At 35.8% G+C, this 20373-nt stretch overlaps 1 protein-coding gene and 1 long non-coding RNA gene across 2 annotated transcripts; one reads left to right on the top strand and one right to left on the bottom strand.

Moving 5' to 3' along the window:
* Positions 1-3533: 3533 nt before the first annotated feature.
* LOC107227930 lies at positions 3534-19945 on the bottom strand. The gene is made up of 11 exons (XM_015669224.2): positions 18684-19945; positions 13267-13364; positions 12567-12713; positions 12364-12483; positions 12077-12227; positions 11812-11941; positions 11430-11583; positions 11154-11342; positions 10302-10421; positions 6063-9322; positions 3534-3673 (listed from the first exon to the last, which is right to left on the bottom strand). Exons 1-11 carry the CDS (start codon positions 18967-18969, stop codon positions 3664-3666), a joined length of 4665 nt encoding a protein of 1554 aa, XP_015524710.2. The 5' UTR covers positions 18970-19945; the 3' UTR covers positions 3534-3663.
* On the top strand, positions 17463-18363 carry LOC124293173. Its single transcript, XR_006903124.1, has 2 exons — positions 17463-17735; positions 17844-18363. It is a non-coding gene; the product is annotated as an uncharacterized LOC124293173 (long non-coding RNA).
* Positions 19946-20373: the final 428 nt, after the last annotated feature.

Genomic DNA, 20373 nt, shown 5'->3' with positions numbered 1-20373 from the left:
CCTTGGCAATAGCCATATGAAAAAAAAAAAATCGTTAATTCAATCGTTGTCAGTCTCATGGAAAGTTCGTGAGAACGAATTGTAATGCGAATATTCCTTTCAGCAAATTTAATGTATATATGCATAATTGTGAATTTCGTCCCAATAACCCACGTTTTTTTTTTTCTCTACATATTGACCGATTGCTATATATGTATATATTAGTATCTCCTAGAACATATTATCATTGTTGTGGTTGTTGTTATTATTACTACTATTATTATTATTATTATTACTATACTTATCGTTTCCCTAGAAATTTTTCATGCTATACTCGTCAATTTTTTAGTAACGTTTTCACTGATCTAAAATTCAAGTTTCCTCAAACATTGAACAATATCGTCACGTTTATAATACTATTTATACACGTGGAACTTGCTGTAATATGAATTGGTATTTATTAACATACCTAAGTGAGCTATGAACGATTACACTCTGAGTGGTTTGGCGAATTGTAATTCAAATAAACCGAAACTCAATATTATACAACCAATGTATTTCAATAGTCCTATTTTTTTTTTTTTCATTTAGCTTAGTTAACAAGTAATTATTTTATTCGAATTCAGGTCGATTATTCGTATTTCTCAAACCCCATCTTCACGAAAAAAAAAAAAAAAAAAAAACCCTCGACTTAGGTGTAAAGTCGCACCCTCAACTTTTTCTTCATGGGAATTTTGCATTATCAATGAGTTGGGGGTGCGAATTTACACCCAAGTTGGATTTTTTCTACCGCGATGATGTTGGTTCTCTTTTACTTTCACTTCTTTTTAATAGTACTTTTCTATTACTTCAATTTGCAAACTTCCTTTGAAATTCTTTCATTACATTTGAAACACATATGTAACATCTAATAAATGTTCGATCTAATAGCTGCATACATTATTTATAGTTCCATGCTGGAATTGTCAATATTTTAATACCTATATAATGAGATTTGTTCTGTCTTCTACACTTTTTACAGAAATATTGCATGCTAAAGTATTTTAAGACGTATTATTTTCATTCCGCAACTACTACTACTACTACTACTACTACTACTATTATTATTATTGTTGCTGTTGTTGTTGTCGGTTTTTTTTTTTTTCTTGTTGTTATTATTATTGTTGTTGTAAATGTATTACTACTATCATCATTATGTATTATGTACAGATAAATCAATTTCAAATATGTTAACAATATCTATAATAAACTCTTAAAATTGTATCAACGAAATACTGAAAAATTATAGTATTTACAACGGATAGAATTTTCGTAAACTTATAACTCTGACAAGTTAATGCCGACTTAAAACTGATGAAATGTTCAATAAACTTTTTTCGAGGTACTTTATTGTACCAGTATTATTTGTTTTGACTGTTGAGTCGTAAGGTACAGTTTGTATATCTTTCACTAAACTAGCTCTTATATTATTCCAAATATATTTCCTGTACCGCAGCGCAATACACCCAACAAATTTGCAAACTTGAGGTACATTTTTAAGGATAAGTACAGGTTATTTCGGTTATTTCAAGATTCGTTTTACAAATTTTATGATCCCTCGGTAGTCATTGTCGGAATCCAACGTATCAGCACGGCTAAGCAGCGTGGCGTCGGAACATCGACTAATCGTTTCAGTTTAATTTTGCTAATTCCAAAGTGCAAAAGATTCCGCGCATGCTGCTCTTACTTCGACGCATCGCGTTGATTGGCAGTAAATAAAAAAAAAAAAAAAAAAGAGAAAAGAGAAATACTTTCAAAGTTAAATATGGCTCGTTTCGCGCGGTTCATAATTTTTCCCACGCGAAGGAGTTCGTCGATTTGTTGGATTTCAACTGTACATGAAAGACCGCGACTAATCATGACTAATGTTATGTATTTTTCACTTGTGAAATAATCGATTCTCTCTTCCGTTACGTTGTCACAGATATTGAGCAATTATGTTACGTACCAATGTCAAGTTGATATTATGATTGACCGTCTAACATCATAATGACCAATTTGCTAAGCGTACGAATTGTCGAGGTATATTGCGCTAATGACCCGCATATTATTCTAAGGTACAGTTTACATATTATTCAGATTTATAGACAGAGCGATGATTAATATATTTTACAAAACTTGCACTCTCAGCTATTGAGATATTTTATCGTCGTGAAGAATCCTTAAAGTATTGGGTGACAGGGAAAATATCAGTCTGAAACGAACGTAGCAGATGCTGCGGTATAAATGGAAATTTCATTATGAAACAAATGGTCCAGATTAGGGTTGTAAATTATAATTAGTCTAGCATGATTTATCCGCAATATTTTTGCAATTATTAACTAAGAATTTTAGATCTAAGAATTAATTATTTTTTTTTTTAATATACATTGTTTTATATAATTGAATAATTTATATTCGATATTATGAAAACTTAAGTAATGTTGCGAAACTCAATTTGTGTATTTACAAACATAATTGTAGCTAATCATATGCACATATTTGTACATGGAACATTTATCACATCAAATTTTCTCATAGAAATTCTGAAGATAAAAGAAATCTGACAAATTTTTAGCTTCTCAATCTGAAAAGTAACCGAATTATGAATTTTTCAAGTATAACTTTTCAGGTCAAATATTTCATATTCAATAATCTTTCGATGCAAGTTGTCGGAAATAATTTTTTTGAAGTTTCTATGCGTCTAACAACTTTGCAAGTACTCAGATTTTACTGGTAATATACAAAACCTGAAAAAAATACACAAGTCAAGTACATTTTAATTTAACTGGTTTCTCGAAATTTCGAACAAATAAAAAGAATTCGAAAATCCATAAAATAAAAAACTCGAGGTAGACTTAATTTGATCTTTTCTTCACTCACTTCACTTGGATTGTGTGTCACATATACGTGCACATAATCTTCATTTGTTTTGATAAAGAGATTATCTTGTGATTATTTCATAACAGTGTTTCGAGTTCATCGATGAAAGTATTTAGTCTGAAATCATTCGTTCCTATTAAGATATTCTTTAAATAATATAATTTCAATCTGTAGCTTTGTATGAAGTTGCCATGTAGGTACATATAAAAGGCTCGATAATGTGAATTTCAGTCTACCACCATTGTCAGAGAATAACAAAAACGTAATAATAATAATAATCATAATACAACATAATAAATATTAAAATAAAACATTCTGGCAAGATGATTAATTCCAATGTTATATTATATACATATTATACTTTTACATACGAGATCTACTCGCGATTTTTGTATAACTCGTACATAACAACAATAGAGGTGAGGATATAGTATATGTCAGAAATTGACATCGGTGTGAATAACAAAAAAAAAAAAAAAAAAAAATATGAAATCGGTGAAACAGTTAAGTCGGCAAGTTTGGTGAAAAAATTTATTTTGGATAGCTTTATACTGCCGACGATTGAAACTATATTACAAATTCTTAAAATTGTTATTTATAGTGCTGATTTTTCAATACATACATAAAGCTGCTGCTCAAACTCGCCAGTTAACGGCTCGACGATAACGGGGTTCGACTTCTCGTTTAATTTGCGCAAACTCGTCGTAGTTGAACAGATTCTCGATATCATCGTCGGCGTCTGTGACTTCTTCCGTATCCTCCGAGGAATCATCACTCCCCGCGTCATTGGTGACTGTGGAAATTTTTGTCATCTAAAATTTGTCTTTTCAACGGTCAATTTTATTACACGTTTATCAAAGTGTTTCACGATTAAACATTTCATCGAATCTTCTACGGTCGCGTGAAAAAAATGCTTGCTTCCGGTTTAAAAAGAAGCTCGAAAGAACTGAGCACTGTAGCACCAATATTAGGTTGTGCGAAAGCGATTCTTTTAAAAAAGTGCAAAGTCGAAATTAGTACCCCCTTAACACGCATTATCGCTTTCGTATTTTACAAAAAAATGCATAATGGCACAGGAAGATTATCAAGCGGATTACAGAAAAATGCGGATATAGGCATTACGGCATTTTTTGCGATCCTTCTATAAAAGCGTTTTTGTAATGCGATTTAGACAATCTTTTTGGGCCGAAATGCATTTTTTTTTTTTTGTAAAATATGAAAGAGATAAACTGATTAAAGGGGTGCCAATATCAATTTTTCACTTTTTTAAAACGATCGTTTTCGCACACCCTAAAACTAGCGCTACGGTGCTCAGTCTTTTCGAGGCTTCTTTTTGGACCAGAAGCAAGCATTTTTTTCATGTGCCATTAGGAAATACAATAATGTTTTTAGGTGTGAAAAACCCTAATATTTATATTGCCACATCAAGTAGTGACAAGCCTACAACTATTTTGCTATACTAAACTGTATTTTTCGAATTTATTATTGACATACATATTTTTATTTATAATAATTTGTGAAGACTATCGCGCACAGAGAATACTTTGGATTGTATTACTTTTTTGATGAAATGGACTGTTTATACCGCATAAGACTTTCTTTGTAATTATTAAACGATTTGCTTGTTATGACATTTAGTAAATTGGTAGTGTTGGAATATTTGAATCAGTGCAAGATTGATACAGATTTTTAGTAAGCCTCGGTTATTGGAAAGAGTTATTATTATTTTTGTATTAGTCAAAAAAGACACACGGACAATAAAAAATCGATGTTGGTAATACAGGAAATCAAAAAAACTTCAAGAAAAAAAAAATTATACCGATGATTAAATAAAAATATGAGACTTTAAAATACTTCTTTATTAACAACCGTTACAAAATTCATAATTATTAAATATCGAATATCTAGAATACCTCCCTAATATAACTACACTGAAATACACTTCTTTCGTAAAATTAGCTCTAACTTTCTTTCTCTATCTATTCATTATTTTCTTTTGTATTTTGTTTGCTTTGCGTTTCATTTTTTATTTTTTATCTTTTGTTTTTTATCGGTTATCGTTTATCGTTTAACGTAATGTAATGTTTTTTTTTTTTTTAAATCTGATCTCTTTCGAATAAATTTACAATCCCACGATCGACAAGTTGGAACTATGAGTAGAATTATTCGACCGAATTTTTTTCCACGATTTGATAATGGCAAATGTTTAATTTTAGCGAAAAAGCAAAATTATTTTATAATGATAATAATGATGTAAACACCTTAAGATACAACTTTCACTTCCATTTTGCAACGGACGTGCATCATTGTCAATCATAGGTGTTATTAAAAATGATAAGCCAATATAGTAAGTAGGAATAAGTGTTAATAAACGGGACATAGCGGTAGCGTAAAAAAAAAGTTTTAAGCTTTCTTACGGCTAACAAAAAACCGAATATAATATCTGTTTGTTATATATATCATGTATACGATAAGCTTCCAACACTACACTATATTATATTAATAAAAGATATACAAAGCAAAATGTTTTGTTCCTGTTATTATTGGTTTCAATTTTTTCACGGGACTAAACAAATCCCTATTGATACCGCCATTAATACGCGCGTTATAATCATAAAAAGAGTGGGAAACGACGATATATTTTAACCTATATTGGGTTTTTACGGCAATCCGTAAAAATCTAGCAACATTTTTGAGCAGTCGATATTCAAAAACTGTTTTAGGATCATGTGGTTTACTTTCGAAATTTCTTAACTCGAGATCTGTTTCTTTAATTGTTTCGATGGTATCCAAAATATGGAGTCGGCTAAGTAATATAGCGCCGAAAAAACAGTCGAACGTTTGGGCCAATTCTACCAATATCAAGGCATAAAAACCTTGGTACAAGCTGTCAAGCTTCTATTTTGTCATAATAATATGATTTACCGTAAAACAAAAAGGAAAGAAACGGACTTTGAAATTTAATTACGACTGTTTCCGAGTTTTGTATACTTTCCGCCACCAGATAGCGCCTTTCGACGTCAATGCATACGTTCTGATAGATGGTGTAAAGGATGTACGAATACAAAATATGAAAAGCTGTGCATTGTAATTTTGTGATTCTGAGGGCTGTGCCTTGACACTGCAAACCCGAATTTAGCATACTGCTCATATGTCATGATCGGCAATTCTTATCAACTCACCTTATAGAGCAGACAACAGCAGAGCACCCAGAAATCTCATTATCTCTTCCTTCCGAGCTTATTTCGACCAACAATTTCTCTATGGACTTGTTCTCGCTCTCAGTACCGCCGATCAAAGCTTCGTTAGACTTCGATTCGTTGATTTCATCACCGCTGTCTTTGTTGTTATTGCCAGTATCAATCTCCCCGGATACCGCCATCTTGTCCTTAATCAAATCGGCGCTGGAATCCTCCGATTCGACGCCAGCGAAAGACCATTCCGAGTCGATCACGGATTCGGTGCTCTCTTGAAACGGTGGCTTCGCGCTGCGTTCCGGAATGCTGTCGGCTGACACGGATAAGTTAGTCTCCTCGATGCCCGAATCGTGGCTGTTCCTGTGCACGCCCTTGGATTTTTCGATGAATAAACTCGTCGGCGATTGTACAGCCTGAGAAGAATTTGATGATTTCAGTTGGTTCTTGTTCACCGTCGCGTTCGCATTCGCGTTGCAGGAATTGGACTGCCGTATTTCCGCCGAGTCGTTTGACCGATTCGCCGTGGAGAAAAATTGGTCTTCAAGCATTGCGACATCCGTGGAAATGTCAGTCATGTTGAATATCAGCTCGTCTCCGTCCGATCTGTCGAACTCTACGGAACCGTCGGCGCTCTCTTCGGTCGAACTAACTTGGTGCTTGGTAGCGTCATTTTCTACGGAACGGGAAGCCGGAATCTGTTTCAGGCGACTGACTGCGTTCAATGACTCTCGATTCAGGACGATGTCGTTGAGATTTTTTATCGCGTCGTCGTATGAGATATTGTGTACTTTGTCTTTGAATATGGTCTCTATGGTCTTTATCGTAGGGGCGGACGAGCGAAGTTTATTGTCTTCGTCGTGGTGCACAATTGTACTCTCAGGATGCATAACTTCATCCCTACGGCAAGCATTCGCATTTCTCGTTTCCCCCGAACCGTTCGCACGTGTATTATGTAAAATAGACGTATTTTTTAGAGGTTCTTCGCTACCCGTATTTGTATTGTGATCAGTGTAAATCGCGTTAGCGATTTGATTCTCTAGCAGATTAATGTTCACGCGATGATCGTCTTTCGGTTCTTCTATTTTGCTACTCTTACTATAACTACTATCATTATTTTTACATATATTCAGCGCAATTTCTTCATCATCAGCGTCGCTGCAGAGTGTCGGAGAAATGTTTTGTGTGGGTGGGTGCTCAGAGGGTGGCGATGTTTGGATTTGCGCTTGTAAGTTACCATCATCGTCATCATCATGATCAAGGACATCCGACGTGCCTAAATTAACTACACTAACTACATTCTGTTTATCACATATTATATTATTATGAGGTGAAGAAGAAGAAGAATTTCTATCACTAGTCAGGTTAATACTGTCTGTCGTGCTGCTATCACATATTATTTTCTCTAAAACCTTGGCGTTATCTGCCGGCTCTACCTTAACACCCCCTGGCTCTACTTCAATTCCACTTATGTCTAGGACTGAATACTCAGGTATATCTTTTAGCTTAGGTACACAAATAGTCAGTTTGTTATCCAGCATAATGTTCACTGGTACACTATTTACAATATTAATCCCATTAGTGTCTAAAATTGTTGTTGTTGTTATTGTTGTCATTGTATTTGGCTCAACAGCAAGATCTTTCAATAATCCTAAATCGTCACTTCTATTTATATTGTTAATTACTTTTGATTGCACAATTTCAGGTAACGGCTGTTCACTTATCCTATTCAATGTCTCGTTGTCTTCGGACCTGCACTTGGGCATTGGCATTATTGTATTACTAAACGAATTATCTTGAAAATCAATCGAAGGTACTTGTTGCGCCAATCGTTCAGGATTTTCGACACTCCTGCCTAAAGTCGTGATATCGTTTTTGCTCCCGTCCTTTTCGTGCTTCTCCACGGGATTAGACGGCGCGAAAACGCTCGTCAATGCCTGGAGACTGGAGAGTTGAGGGACGCTGGACGATTTTACTGGGTCCAATTTTGACGCAGGCTGTTGGGCGTCGGAAACCGATCTCTGCAAAGGCGGCTGCGGCGAGCATTCTCTACTACCTCTTCCGTCCCGCAAATACTGGTGGAATTTATCGCCGAGCGCCATCACTGTGTTCACCTTGTTCTGTAACGGATTCTTGATCTCAAGCTTGTCCGCAACGTTCGCCGAACTTGAGAACAAACTTCCCGGGTGTTGGAATAATCCCAACAATTTTTCCAGACTGGACGGCGGCTTTTGAACGCACGAACTTTTTGTAGACCGTGAAAAGGTAACGTTGTTCTCATTTTTCGACGAAATGGATTTGTCCTCATCGAGTTCGTTATGATCATCGTTATCCTTTACCGCACTTTTGACCTCAGCCAAGACACACGCGTCACTTTCGTTTTTGCATCTCGGCGTCGTGGAAATGTCCGAAAGATTTGAATCGGTGCAGTCTGGATGTTCCTTGTCGTGAATGATATCCTTAACGACGCACCGCATCTCTCCAGTTTTTTGAATTTTAACAGTTACCTCGCTGAGATTGTCGGGATTTGAATCGTCAGACGTGGGACTGACACTGGAACCGACATGCAGATCAGGTTTGTTCTTAGTATCAATTGGGTTATTCGTATTAGTTTCTGGGTCTGTTTTAAACACGTCATCGTCGCTGTCCTGGGAATTGGCTCGGACGCCGGTTTCGACTCTGAACTGAAAGCCGACCGTAACGTTGGTGTTAGTTGAGGTGATCACGGATTTGGGCGCAGCGGGCTTGGAATTTGCCATTTCGACGACCGTCACGCGAAAACGTGAGGCACCGGGCGTCGCGGGGGGGAAGAAACAGGTCGGCGAGGAGCTTCGGGACGATGGCGGATTCACGGGGGAAGAGGACGCCGAAGAGTTCGTGGAGCTCAGCGAACTCTCCGATACCCTCGAGACCACGAAACGGCCCCGGGACGGACTGGGAATGGGACTCGCTACTGGAGAAGGAATCGGACTCGGTGCGGGTGAGCGGAGACGGCCGCCGCTGGTGCGTTTTGGCTCTAGCAAGGTTCGACCAGGCCCGGATCCGTCGGAGAATATCGGGGGAGGTGACCGCGGCAGGGTCTGACATGTCAGCGAGATCTTACGAGAGCTCATGCTAGACAGCCGGCCACGGTGTTCGGGGCTTTCTGACTCCTCGATACTGCCCTCCATTAACCGAGGCTCCTCGTTATGCGTGCAGTAGTCACGAATCTCAGTCACCAGTGCAAGATATTGTTCCACCGTTCCGTCCTGGGGAGAAAAAGTTTGTTTTATCCACAAATTACAGCCAAAAACACTATTCTAGACGGTGGTAAAAATGTAGAAATAGAATGCGCGTGGAAGGGTTGCAATATCAAATTTGCAAAGACGCGAAAATAAATTTCATGGAATATCAAAATGTAGAAAGTCGAAATATATATAAAAGTCAGAATGTAGAAGACTTTAACTATAGGAGGCCAAAACGTGTGGATCCTCACAAAGAATGAGAAAATTGCAATTAGTCAAAGCACTTATAGAATCGTCGGGATTATCGAAGGAATTCTATCGACTCTGTATTTTATTTAGCTTTCTAGGTATGTACTTTACTTTGTCGCGCTTTGATTTTTGTATATATTATTGCAAATGACTACATTTTAAAATTACGTAAAACAGTTTTGCCTTTTTGAAATTTCGATATTGTTACCATTTTAATCTCTAATCTTTTGACATTTTGACTCCTATCCCACAATCCTATTAATTAAGGTAGTTTAGATACGAGATCCGAAAGAGCTAGAAAATTTACACTTCGTTACATCAAAATTCGCGTGTGTGTTCTTATAAATGAAAAATTTCAGTCCAGTTGACCGATCTAATGAGAAAGACGAGTAAGCAAGGTCAGATTCTTAATACTAGCTCTTACGAGTGAACTGCTATTCGAAACTTTTTTCTACGAAATAAACACGTCTCTAAGTGACACATTTTGTCAAAAAGCAAACAGTGTTCCGCAGTTTCTGATGATTCCAAATATTACAACAAACTATCAGCCCACCCACTTTATTAAAGGGATATGCTTGATTCAAAGTCATATTTCTATGCTGAAGAGGTTGGAGTATACAAAATTCAAAACCTTCGGAAGTTTACTTTACAGACGCTAATTGAAACAGTGTCTTAAAATGTGCGCGAAGTTTCGCAAAACGACAATAGAGTGCAAAAGAGAAAGACCAGTTCGTAGTTTCACACATAAACTTACCAATTTCTTTCGCGGCTCATCGTCCAAGTCGATCTGAGTTACACTTTTATTTTTCTTCAAAGCAAACGCAAGCGCCATTAGTCCAGCGATTTGCAAATGATTATCTCGTAAATCGATTCTCTGTAACACAAGTTTTATGAAACTATAAAAAATTCACCATATAATCCATCAAATCAGGGGTCAACTGAGTCAAAAGGTTAAAGAATTCGATTTTTGGATTTTGACATTTCTTGTTAAAGCATAAAATTCGGAGAATATACCATGAAAATTTCAGTATATCAGTCGTGAAATGTGAAACATGTTTTTCAAATCGCAGTTTGCAAATATCTTGGAAACCACTGCATCGATTTACTTTAAATTTTGCAGGCGTGTAGAAGATTAAGAAACATCAATTTTTGAACGAACGATTTTTTTCGATGCACAGATTCTTTTCGATTGACTAAGACCAGGTTTTATTTAACCGAAAATCGAAACGTCAACACGGAGCATCCCCCATTTTGTCCCAAATCAACATTTTGAAAAAATAATCGTTCAAGGCGTACACAATTCAATACGAAAAATATAATCTTTTTCGATACTTTTTCAAATCAGTGCACACTGCAAAACATCTTTTTCAGAGAATCTCCGAGAGAATGACCATATCATGTTCATTAAAATATACGTGTTTAAATACATGGATATGTTCCGAGAAATATCTTACAGTAGAAAAAAAAAGTTCCCGAAAATCACATTTTTGCGGCTATCTGCCTGAGCACGACCCCTTGACGGAAAGGATTGACTTTTTTCACACAAGTATAAGAATATTTATGTCTAAGCGAACGTATTGCCGATTTTCCGAAACAGCTAACGAACCTGTATGACGTGATTCACGGAGATGATTTCCGACAAGATGACACCAGCCTCGCAGGTAAGATGAGTGGATTGCATGCCCAATCTTAGAAGAGTGCGATTCTGTTGTAACGAGTCCTTAATTATATGCAGGAATTCGTTGGTCAGCATGTTTTGTCCGATGTTCAACATTTCCAGCGTTTTGGACCGCGACTGAGTGAGGAAATGGCACTTTTAGATTTCTAACGTGTCATGGAAAGAACAGTGAAACTGGTCGATTGAAAATAGGAGTGTACTCACGATTGCTCTACTAATATGCTGCGAACCGTTTCTGGTTATGTGATTATTCCAGAGTACCAAAATGCCCAATCCTTTTCCATCCTTGTCGTCGAGCCGCTGTTCGACTAGACCATCGGAAATGTGGCCCAAACCGCCATCTTGGATGTTGTTATTGCTGGTGGGACAGTAACGCAAGATTACAGAAACAGTGTCGAGAAAATATTTTGTGCAATTTATTAAAGTCCGAACCCGCATGAATTAACGTTAAAATTCTCCGGTGAATCAAGTGTACGGAAATATGAAGTATGGCCGTTTGTGATAATGCAAGAAATTTAAATTATCACAAACTCGTAAGTATTTACCAACCGTCACTCGCACTTTCGTATTTAAAAACAATGCACACCTAACGTCCAACAGTTGTAAGTGATTATTGGTCCTCAGGAGTGATCCTAGCTGCATCGCGTCTTGTGGTTCAAGATCATTATCAGCCAAGTACAATTCCTTCAATCCAGTATTCAGTTTTAGCGCTGCAACTGCCGAAACAAAAATATAAATGTATTACAACAGCATACTTTCGGCGGTGAAATAAACATTTTATTTCATATTGATATCGACAAATTGTTTTTGAAAGAAAATACAGACGTGGCAATAATACTTTAAATAAATACCTAAAATGCATATCGGTCGGCCCGAAAGCGCACAATTTTCCAATTTGAGAACTTGCAGGTGCGACGCAATCCTTAAAGCTCTACTTAGTATGGGCATGTAGTGTTCATGCAGAACAACATTTTTGGCTTCCAGCTGTTCAAGACATTGGGTCTAAACACGGAAAGAGTAGAACGATGTCAGTTTTGCCAGAGGAGATATCTGGCAGTTGGTTTCGAAATATTCTTCGACTTGAATTCATTATTACTAAACTTTATAAATACTACTTATGATTTATTAAACAACATACTTTTTTGATCATATGTGAACAAGCTTGCCAGCCACGCGTACTTATATACCTATTAGACGAAATGTTCAGTTGGACTGCCGATTCGTAGTATTCCATCATATCAAACAATGCTACGGCGCTCTGAAATAAAAGGTACAAATTCAATCTGATACATAGCAAAAACGAAAAAACAAGTTGTTTGTCCTTGTTCAATTTCACTTTACCTCATCCTCCAACGATGTCGCCTCCAAATTTATATTCTTAAACTGGATTCTTTTCAAAATCTCTTCCAATGATTCGCATTGGTTTTGTTCAAGTTTCTGTCCACGTAAGCACAACGTTTCACAACGATCGTTTGTGATATCCAGCTTCTGTTCCCAAAAACGATAATAATTATTACATAAATTCCAGGCTTTCCGGATCATGGATTCTACTAATACTTCTAGGGGTGTTTCTTTGCCTCAAAATATGAAGCTCCTGATGCATAGTTTCATCTAATGGACCTTCCTTTGTTCGGTCGAAAATTCGTAGTTATTTCACTATTACTCTGAAATAATATACCTGTTTGTAGTTGATTCCGTGAAATCCTACGGAATACTCCATCCATAGAGAACTATCAAAATTAGTATTTAACGCAAACACCATAACAGGTTTAATTTTCTATGCCATTTCACTCATCAAACTGCTAATATAATCAATTACAAGCGGAGTGAGGAAAGGTTTATTAGATGAAACTACGTATTTTCAGCCTAGGAAACGACCCTAAAAATTTGTGCAGAATCAAAAATCCAGAGGTTCGATACTCTCGCCTTGAGAGTCGAATTGTATTTCGAGGTTTAGTAAGACTCGCTTATTGTAATACAAAATATGTTAGACGTAACGTATAATTATTGAATATATGGTTTCTGTTGAGTATAGTATTACCTCTAGCTGCGCTAAAACACTTTCCAGCGGATTCGTATTATGCCGTAAACATGACTTCCTATATGTTGATATCAAGTCCTCGCGGTTCACATTTTCAGCTGTAAACAATTATTATGCATGTCTCATTCAAATATACAAACGTCCTAATTTGTTATGTTCTTCGTATGTTTTCTTACTTTCAGGTTTTCTAATTTGGGCAGTTTTTTTTTTTTTTTCCTAAATAATAGAATATTGGAAAAATTCAATGACATTGATAGCATTACAATTTACATACATTTTACACCCATACATAATGATTCGCACACCGTGAGGATCTCTCGAAGCAGGTCTTTCGTACCCAAATATAGATGAGAAATAATTTTTTTCCCTCCAAAAGTGAGACTGAATTATAAGTGTGAAATACCAGATTCAAGAAACCCTCTACTTTTATGGAATTGATGTCATAAAACTTAATTAATGATGGAATAAGTCAAAGGATTAGTGGGATGATTATTAAAACACAATATGAATCTGTAATTAAAAATTATGTATTTTAATCCATTCATCGTACACTGTACACTTTTATTATGCTTATTTTGTGTTCTCTTGTCTTTAGCCATTTGCATTTTTATTCTTTTCTACGTATATAATTACACGAATTTGATCTGGTGGCCAATTAATCAATGTGCTTACGAACTTCTATTCATATGTCCTTCGACTAGGATTATTGTCATCATTATTATTATTGTTGTTGTTGTTGTTGTCATTATTATATTGAGCCAGCGTTGGAGATAATTCACTTACTATAGTTGATATCACATTAAAATGAAATTGATGAGGTAAAGGATTGTTTTTAAACTATGCGCTATAAGATTAATATAGTAGGATGTAAAATATATTGAACGTGTTAACTCAATTCAACTCAAGTTCATAAAAATAATTCGACTTTATTTACGGAGCATTACATGTACGAATATTTCAATTTAGAGATGAATGCAAGCCGGTCTTGATTAGCTCAATCATATTGCACAAATACTGTTGGAGATGAATCAACGTGATACGCCGGTTCTTGTACAACTGCTTTAGAACTTTTATATCTTCCTGCGCCGATTGCGTACATAGATGATTTACAATTATTTATGTCTATATATTGTGTCGGAACCACCAGAAGCGTTATCCGCAGAATGGTTCAAATCAGACTGTTAAGATCTGAAAAATATACAGTACATTTTCTTTCAAGTTCAAAGATTCAAATATAAAAATATTATTAAAGTTGGTGTCTTGAAGCAGTTACACATTGCAAAGAAGCATAAAATAAAGAAAGAAAATGAATGATTAAATTAATCAATAACAACCCTGTTTGTTTGTTGTTATTCTCCGATACTCGAATAATGTATGCATTCATTTAGTACTATATCAGTCAAATTACCGATCATAGATAAGAGAGGTCGAACATGTTTACCAAACTCGGCAGAGAACAGCTGTGCTTATTGCTAGAGAGAAAATCTCCTCAGTTTTTTAATTCAATAAAATTACTCGCTCTCCTTCTCTCAGCAACGCGTTTAATATCTCTTCATCTCCTCAACCATCTTTCCAAGAGTGTCTTGTGTAACAATTTCCCATTGAAAGAGATAGCCGATATCGATTGCATTATACTTTTGTCGTCGCAATTGTTACATCATGAAAATCATGTAATATACATTGTAAATCGATGTAAGAATAGAATTCCAAGATGTGTGGCGACTATATTTGGAAATTACAACATTTCTTCTCACTTGATTCATAGTGCGAAAACAAGTTTATATTATAAATGTAATGATTTCTTTCCTACTGAACAGTGAATCGTTAAATTTTTCAACGCAAATCCATGCCAAAGACACTTCATTTTTTTAAACTAGAGATGATAACATACCATAAAAATAGTTGAAAAAGTCTTCTTCAATTCAAATAAATCTTTCCTTACATTAATATTACTACTTACAGCTATACAGCTTCGAAAAATCACAGATCAATCCTAGAAATAAGGCATGAAATTTGACCAGACTGATCAGTTCTAGACTAACTGAATTTCAAAAGTATTAGATTATTTGAAACTGTTTCCTATGATAAATAAATAAATAAATAAATACATATATACATGTATACGTATATATATATATATATGTTTATACATTCCCAAATATATGTATTCGAATTTTTTCAAGCTTACGAATAACTTTTTTCATTATCAGTACAATTAGGATACTTTTATTAATTATTCAATTTCTGAACAACAGGTCGAACAGGATAGAATATTATAACAAGACTATCGAAATGCTACGAAGTCGGATTTTGTAACTTTGGACCGTGCAGTTGTCAAGATACATTCTGATTATCATTATCAGCGAGAACGAGCAGTGACCTTTTTTGTGAGAAAAATATATATGTATACATAGAACTGCAAGAAACTCGGTGCAACTAGATGTGAATTTTTCGAATTGTATTTAAAACAAATTCCAATTATCGAACGGAACTCTTTTTTCAAAATTCTTCCAGATACCTACTCAAATTTATTACGTGGAGTAAAAGTAATTTTCGAAAATTTACATGTATTTCTTGATCAAGAAATGCAAACAGTCTTACAGTACGTCGAAAATGTTCGGTGCCGTCACTTTCACACCCACGTACTAATATTGTTCCACTCAACGAATCCGATAAATTGGTAACTTATGAATAATTCGTAGCTTATTCGTTACTTCCTTGTGCTTCTTCGCAATGTCAGACGTTCAATCGCACATTTAAGATATCGATATTTACTTCGCATAGTCATTAAAGTATCACAATTTGGTTTAAATTATAGAAGATCCTAACCAGTTAGTTTCAACTATAAATTATAAATACATTGCAAAGAAATTGAAATATCTATCTTTAGTCATACCTTCAATTGACAAATGTTTCTGATCAGATTAGGGACAACCTAACTCTCTGATAGCTTATCGATAACAATACTATTGAATTTGTTTTTTGACAACTGTTTGCATTGTTGCAAAAAATTCAAACTGGCTTTTAATAAACAGGTAAAAAACAAACTCGTATAAGCACATAAAACGAAAAATCACTTTTGGCAAGATCACAACGAGACTATAAATAAACTTTACAGTGAGTCACACATTTACTGTACAAGCAACTTACACAAACACGTTATTTTTACCCAATTTTGTGAGCTTTTTATACCGATCGTCACATTTAATTGTGCAGTCGTTCGCTCTTTTTTTCAATTTTGGATTTGAATTGTTTTCGCAAACCTGCAAATCCGCATATCGAACACAATTATTTTTCTTCGAAATCGGATGCCACTTGTATTTATATTACGTGAAAAGAAATTGTGCAAACTACGCAACGACTTGATTCAAGTTGCGCAATAGCGATTTTTTCAAAATTTTCCCTATGTGTTAACCTAACAAATTTCACACGAATTGATTTACTAAGTTGAAGTTTAAATCATCAAACAAGTTTTTTCAGATAAAATAAAAAATAACGATTTTCGCAACTGCAAGACTTGTATATATGGATTGTGGCTACCAGAAGAGTAATTTACCCGATCCAAATCCTTGTTAATAGTTTATTGAATTTCTGAAAGTCATAAGATTGCGCAATAACAATTTTTTCAACAAAAATTTCATTACGTCAACCTGGAAATTTAGAAATTTATGCCTGAATCGCTGACGAAAAACGCCATACTTTGCAATTGTTAAGTAGGTATGTTTTTTTTGTATAAATCAAGTTCTTAATATATTTAACAATTCTGAAATTTGCACAATACTGATTACAAGAATTTTTTTCCGTCACGTTAACGTTATAAACTTCAACGCCATCAAAATTCGTTTACACTTTAGGAACCAATTTTTTCTGGAAACTTGATGTCAGTGCCAAGTTTAATATTCGACGAGGCTTGATCGATCGAAGTTCTTTACAAGAGCATAAAATAGATGCAATTTGAATAGTGTACAAAATAACTGCGTAATGTATTTATGTAAACATGACAACTACTTTAAATGTGTAACTTGGACATAAGTCTGAACATGCATATAAAACATTGTTCAATAAAATCATCACAAGTTAGAACATGTATCAATTTATGACAAATTGTGAAGCATCATGCGAATAGATAAATGTTCAAAGGCCTTGTCTAATAAATAATGGTTGCAACATGCACTGACCACCACCGACGCAGTGTCGACTTATAATTAGTATACAATTTTGATTGTGAAATCTCAGACATTCCTCGAGCAAGTACGAGCTATAAAAAAAGCTTGTCAGTTGACTGACACAGTGTGAGTGAAATGAATTTTTCTTTAATACAGTCGTCGATGATTTGATGCGAAAGAAAAAAATGATAATAATGCTTGAAACAGATTCGAATTAGAACATATCGGTGCAGCGGAGACAGGTATATTTCAAACTTCTTCAAAAGTGGCCTCGTCGCTCGGAATTTTGTCGAAAATGTGTAGGTAGGTACACCTATTTCACACTACATTTATCAAGGACTTAAAAAGACATAAATTAAAACTTACAATACTGGGAGTTACATTAACTATATTATTAAAATTATTTCATAGGTGAATCTAACACACATTTGTTCATCTGGCGTGATGGATGAGTTTGAATGGCGGATGAAGAAAATCTTTATATGTCGTACGCAGAGCCATTCCGGCTACCTTGCAATGTCACAATCGAAATCAAATGTCACATCGCATAAATAGGCTGCAGCCTTGCCAAATGGGTTTCTAATGTAACACAGCTAATCGTTTGGCTATGGTAATCTTTCAGCAGCTAAAATCGCTATTGAAAAAATTTCCAACTCCTGTCGATTTGAATAGAACCAAATTTTCTGCTATGCTATACACATAATAATGACAAATAATTTTACTTACAACGATAAAATGATCGATTGATGATGCAATAATAACAATTACCACTAGTGAGTAAATTATACGCTCTTTCAAAGTGGAAACATTTTCTATCCCACCACACAATTTAAACTGCATGTACATTATTCATTTGCTAAGATTGATTTGGAAATATACTAGTCATCTTCGTGACGATAAGCGTAGTTACTTTTAGATGCGTGTCTTGAAACAATAGCGTACTAAAAAACTTTTATGTTACAAAAGGATGTCCCTGCTTGGAAAAGTTTAATAGCATTCGATAGACCACAATTAGGTATTAGAGAATATCGCAGAAGAGGATTCAAAAACAGGATACAAAGCGATGTCTGTATCGGATTTCTGATTTCTATTTTGCAATATTCTATTCGAATCAATCATGCCCTATCAAACTTTCCTTTCAACTGGGAGTCGAAAGAAGGTTTGTTATTAATTTTTGACCAGTGACACGGTTCGAACTGGCAATATCAGGGGATACCTGGACGAAGGTGTGAAGTAACGATTGTCACTTACCGCACTCCCAGGGATTGGCTGGCTCGAGGTATCCTGTAACGAGGTGCGTATCGTTGGAGGGAAAGCTCACCCTTCTCGGTGGCCATTTCCGGCGACCAGCTAAACCACCACCGAATCTCCGCCCTTCGGCAGAGTTCCCAGATCTCGTCCTCCGTTTCGGTTCAGCGTCGATAGACGAGGCGGAGGAATCGGGTGGATGCAGCGGGGTTTGACCAGAATCGGCCAAGGTCGGCGACGGCGGGGATTCGCAAATTTGCGCGGTCGAATTGCTGCCTCCCTGATCCATATTATCGGTGATAGAAGACACACATGGCTTTCATTCCGGCCGTAAACTCGCGTCAACACCGTGATTACATTCGCCGACTCGATCCGACGGGGCACCAACAATTGTAAAACGGAAAGCCAATTACCCAACAGCTCGAGCAACTCGTCAAAGCGCCCAACACAATCGCTGATCACTTCTCGGCCGCCATCTTTGTTGCCGTCCCGACGACAGAGGCGACGACTCAAATCATCTGTTTGACTTTCTTCCACCAAAGGCAGCTGCCTCCCAGCCGTCTCTTATGTAATTTCGGAAGTTGTGCAGTCGCTCCGAGCCGATCCGAGCTTATTAGCCAGCAGACTTCTTCTCGTCTCGTCAGCGAAAAATCAATCTCGGAACAACCCCGATTATCGCCTAATTTTTTCATCCTGATGTATACTAATTCTATTACTAGACGATCATTGATCAGCCTCCAAATTGCAGGATTTTCCCGTCGAATTTCTTTTCTCGCGTCACCCTAAACTCCGCGTCAATCGAGTTTAAGGCTCTTGATGAGAAGTATTTGGGTATATTTATGCAGCTGGATAGTATTGCACCTTCACTGATATCATCGTTGAAATTTAGGAGCATTAATTCTGGACGCACTAATGTCATTGCAAATGATTAATCCCATCTACAAACTTTAATAGTTCCTACAAGTACCTGATCCACGGAGAATGATTTCGAAGAAAAAACAACGACAATTTAGCCAAACATTAAGAGATTACTGAACATCCGAATGACTTATTCTTCGTAATTGACTGATTTGCTGTGCCTACTAAAAGTTGGTTGTTTTCTTGCATGGGCGTCAACGTTGTAAATGCGATATTCATGCTTTTTAAGATCTTGTTTTATTGTATCTGTTTTTGACGTTGACCAAAGCCCTTGGAAGATAGTCATAATTAAATATAATAAACGCTGTCATGACTGCATAGCTTGCATGTTCCATTTCATTCACTGCCAATTGAACTGTTTTAAGTGATGCCATTGTGATGTGACATGCTGTATCGATTTATAAAGCATCGATCACTTTCGCGTACAATTAATCGATTCTTACGCTGACCTCAAAATTTCGATTATCGGGATTTGTTAAATATTAATTTTAAGTTACGAGACTTTCAGCAAAAATCAAATTATTAGTTAGCGTGAATTGGCATGGTTGAATGTCAGTCAAAAAATGTTCATTCGCTAATTCGGTCGTAACGTGTTTTGTTCCTGTCAGTTCTTTTAAAGCAGGTAAATAGAAATAGAATAATGTTTACTTTCAAAATGAAAATATTTTCAATCAATTGCTCATCGATTATTCGGAATCGATACTTTGAAGCGACGAATCTCATCGATTTTTTCTATTTTTATGTATCAATTTTCATTGCTGCCACTACCTTAGAG

Source organism: Neodiprion lecontei, chromosome 2 (genome assembly GCF_021901455.1).
Source record: "Neodiprion lecontei isolate iyNeoLeco1 chromosome 2, iyNeoLeco1.1, whole genome shotgun sequence".
Taxonomy (NCBI): domain Eukaryota; kingdom Metazoa; phylum Arthropoda; class Insecta; order Hymenoptera; family Diprionidae; genus Neodiprion; species Neodiprion lecontei.
Note: the sequence above shows the minus strand (reverse complement) of the source record. Positions and strands in the feature narration are given on the sequence as shown.

What these genes read in the sequence shown, in the direction of transcription:
- LOC107227930 (XM_015669224.2), bottom strand. Translation starts at nt 18,969, where the DNA reads ATGGATCAGGGAGGCAGCAATTCGACCGCGCAAATTTGCGAATCCCCG. An exon ending in AGCCAATCCCTGGGAGTGCG is followed by an intron (nt 13,365 to 18,683) that starts GTAAGTGACAAT and finishes AATTGTTTACAG; the next exon opens with CTGAAAATGTGAACCGCGAG. An exon ending in GTGTTTTAGCGCAGCTAGAG is followed by an intron (nt 12,714 to 13,266) that starts GTAATACTATAC and finishes TTTTGGGAACAG; the next exon opens with AAGCTGGATATCACAAACGA.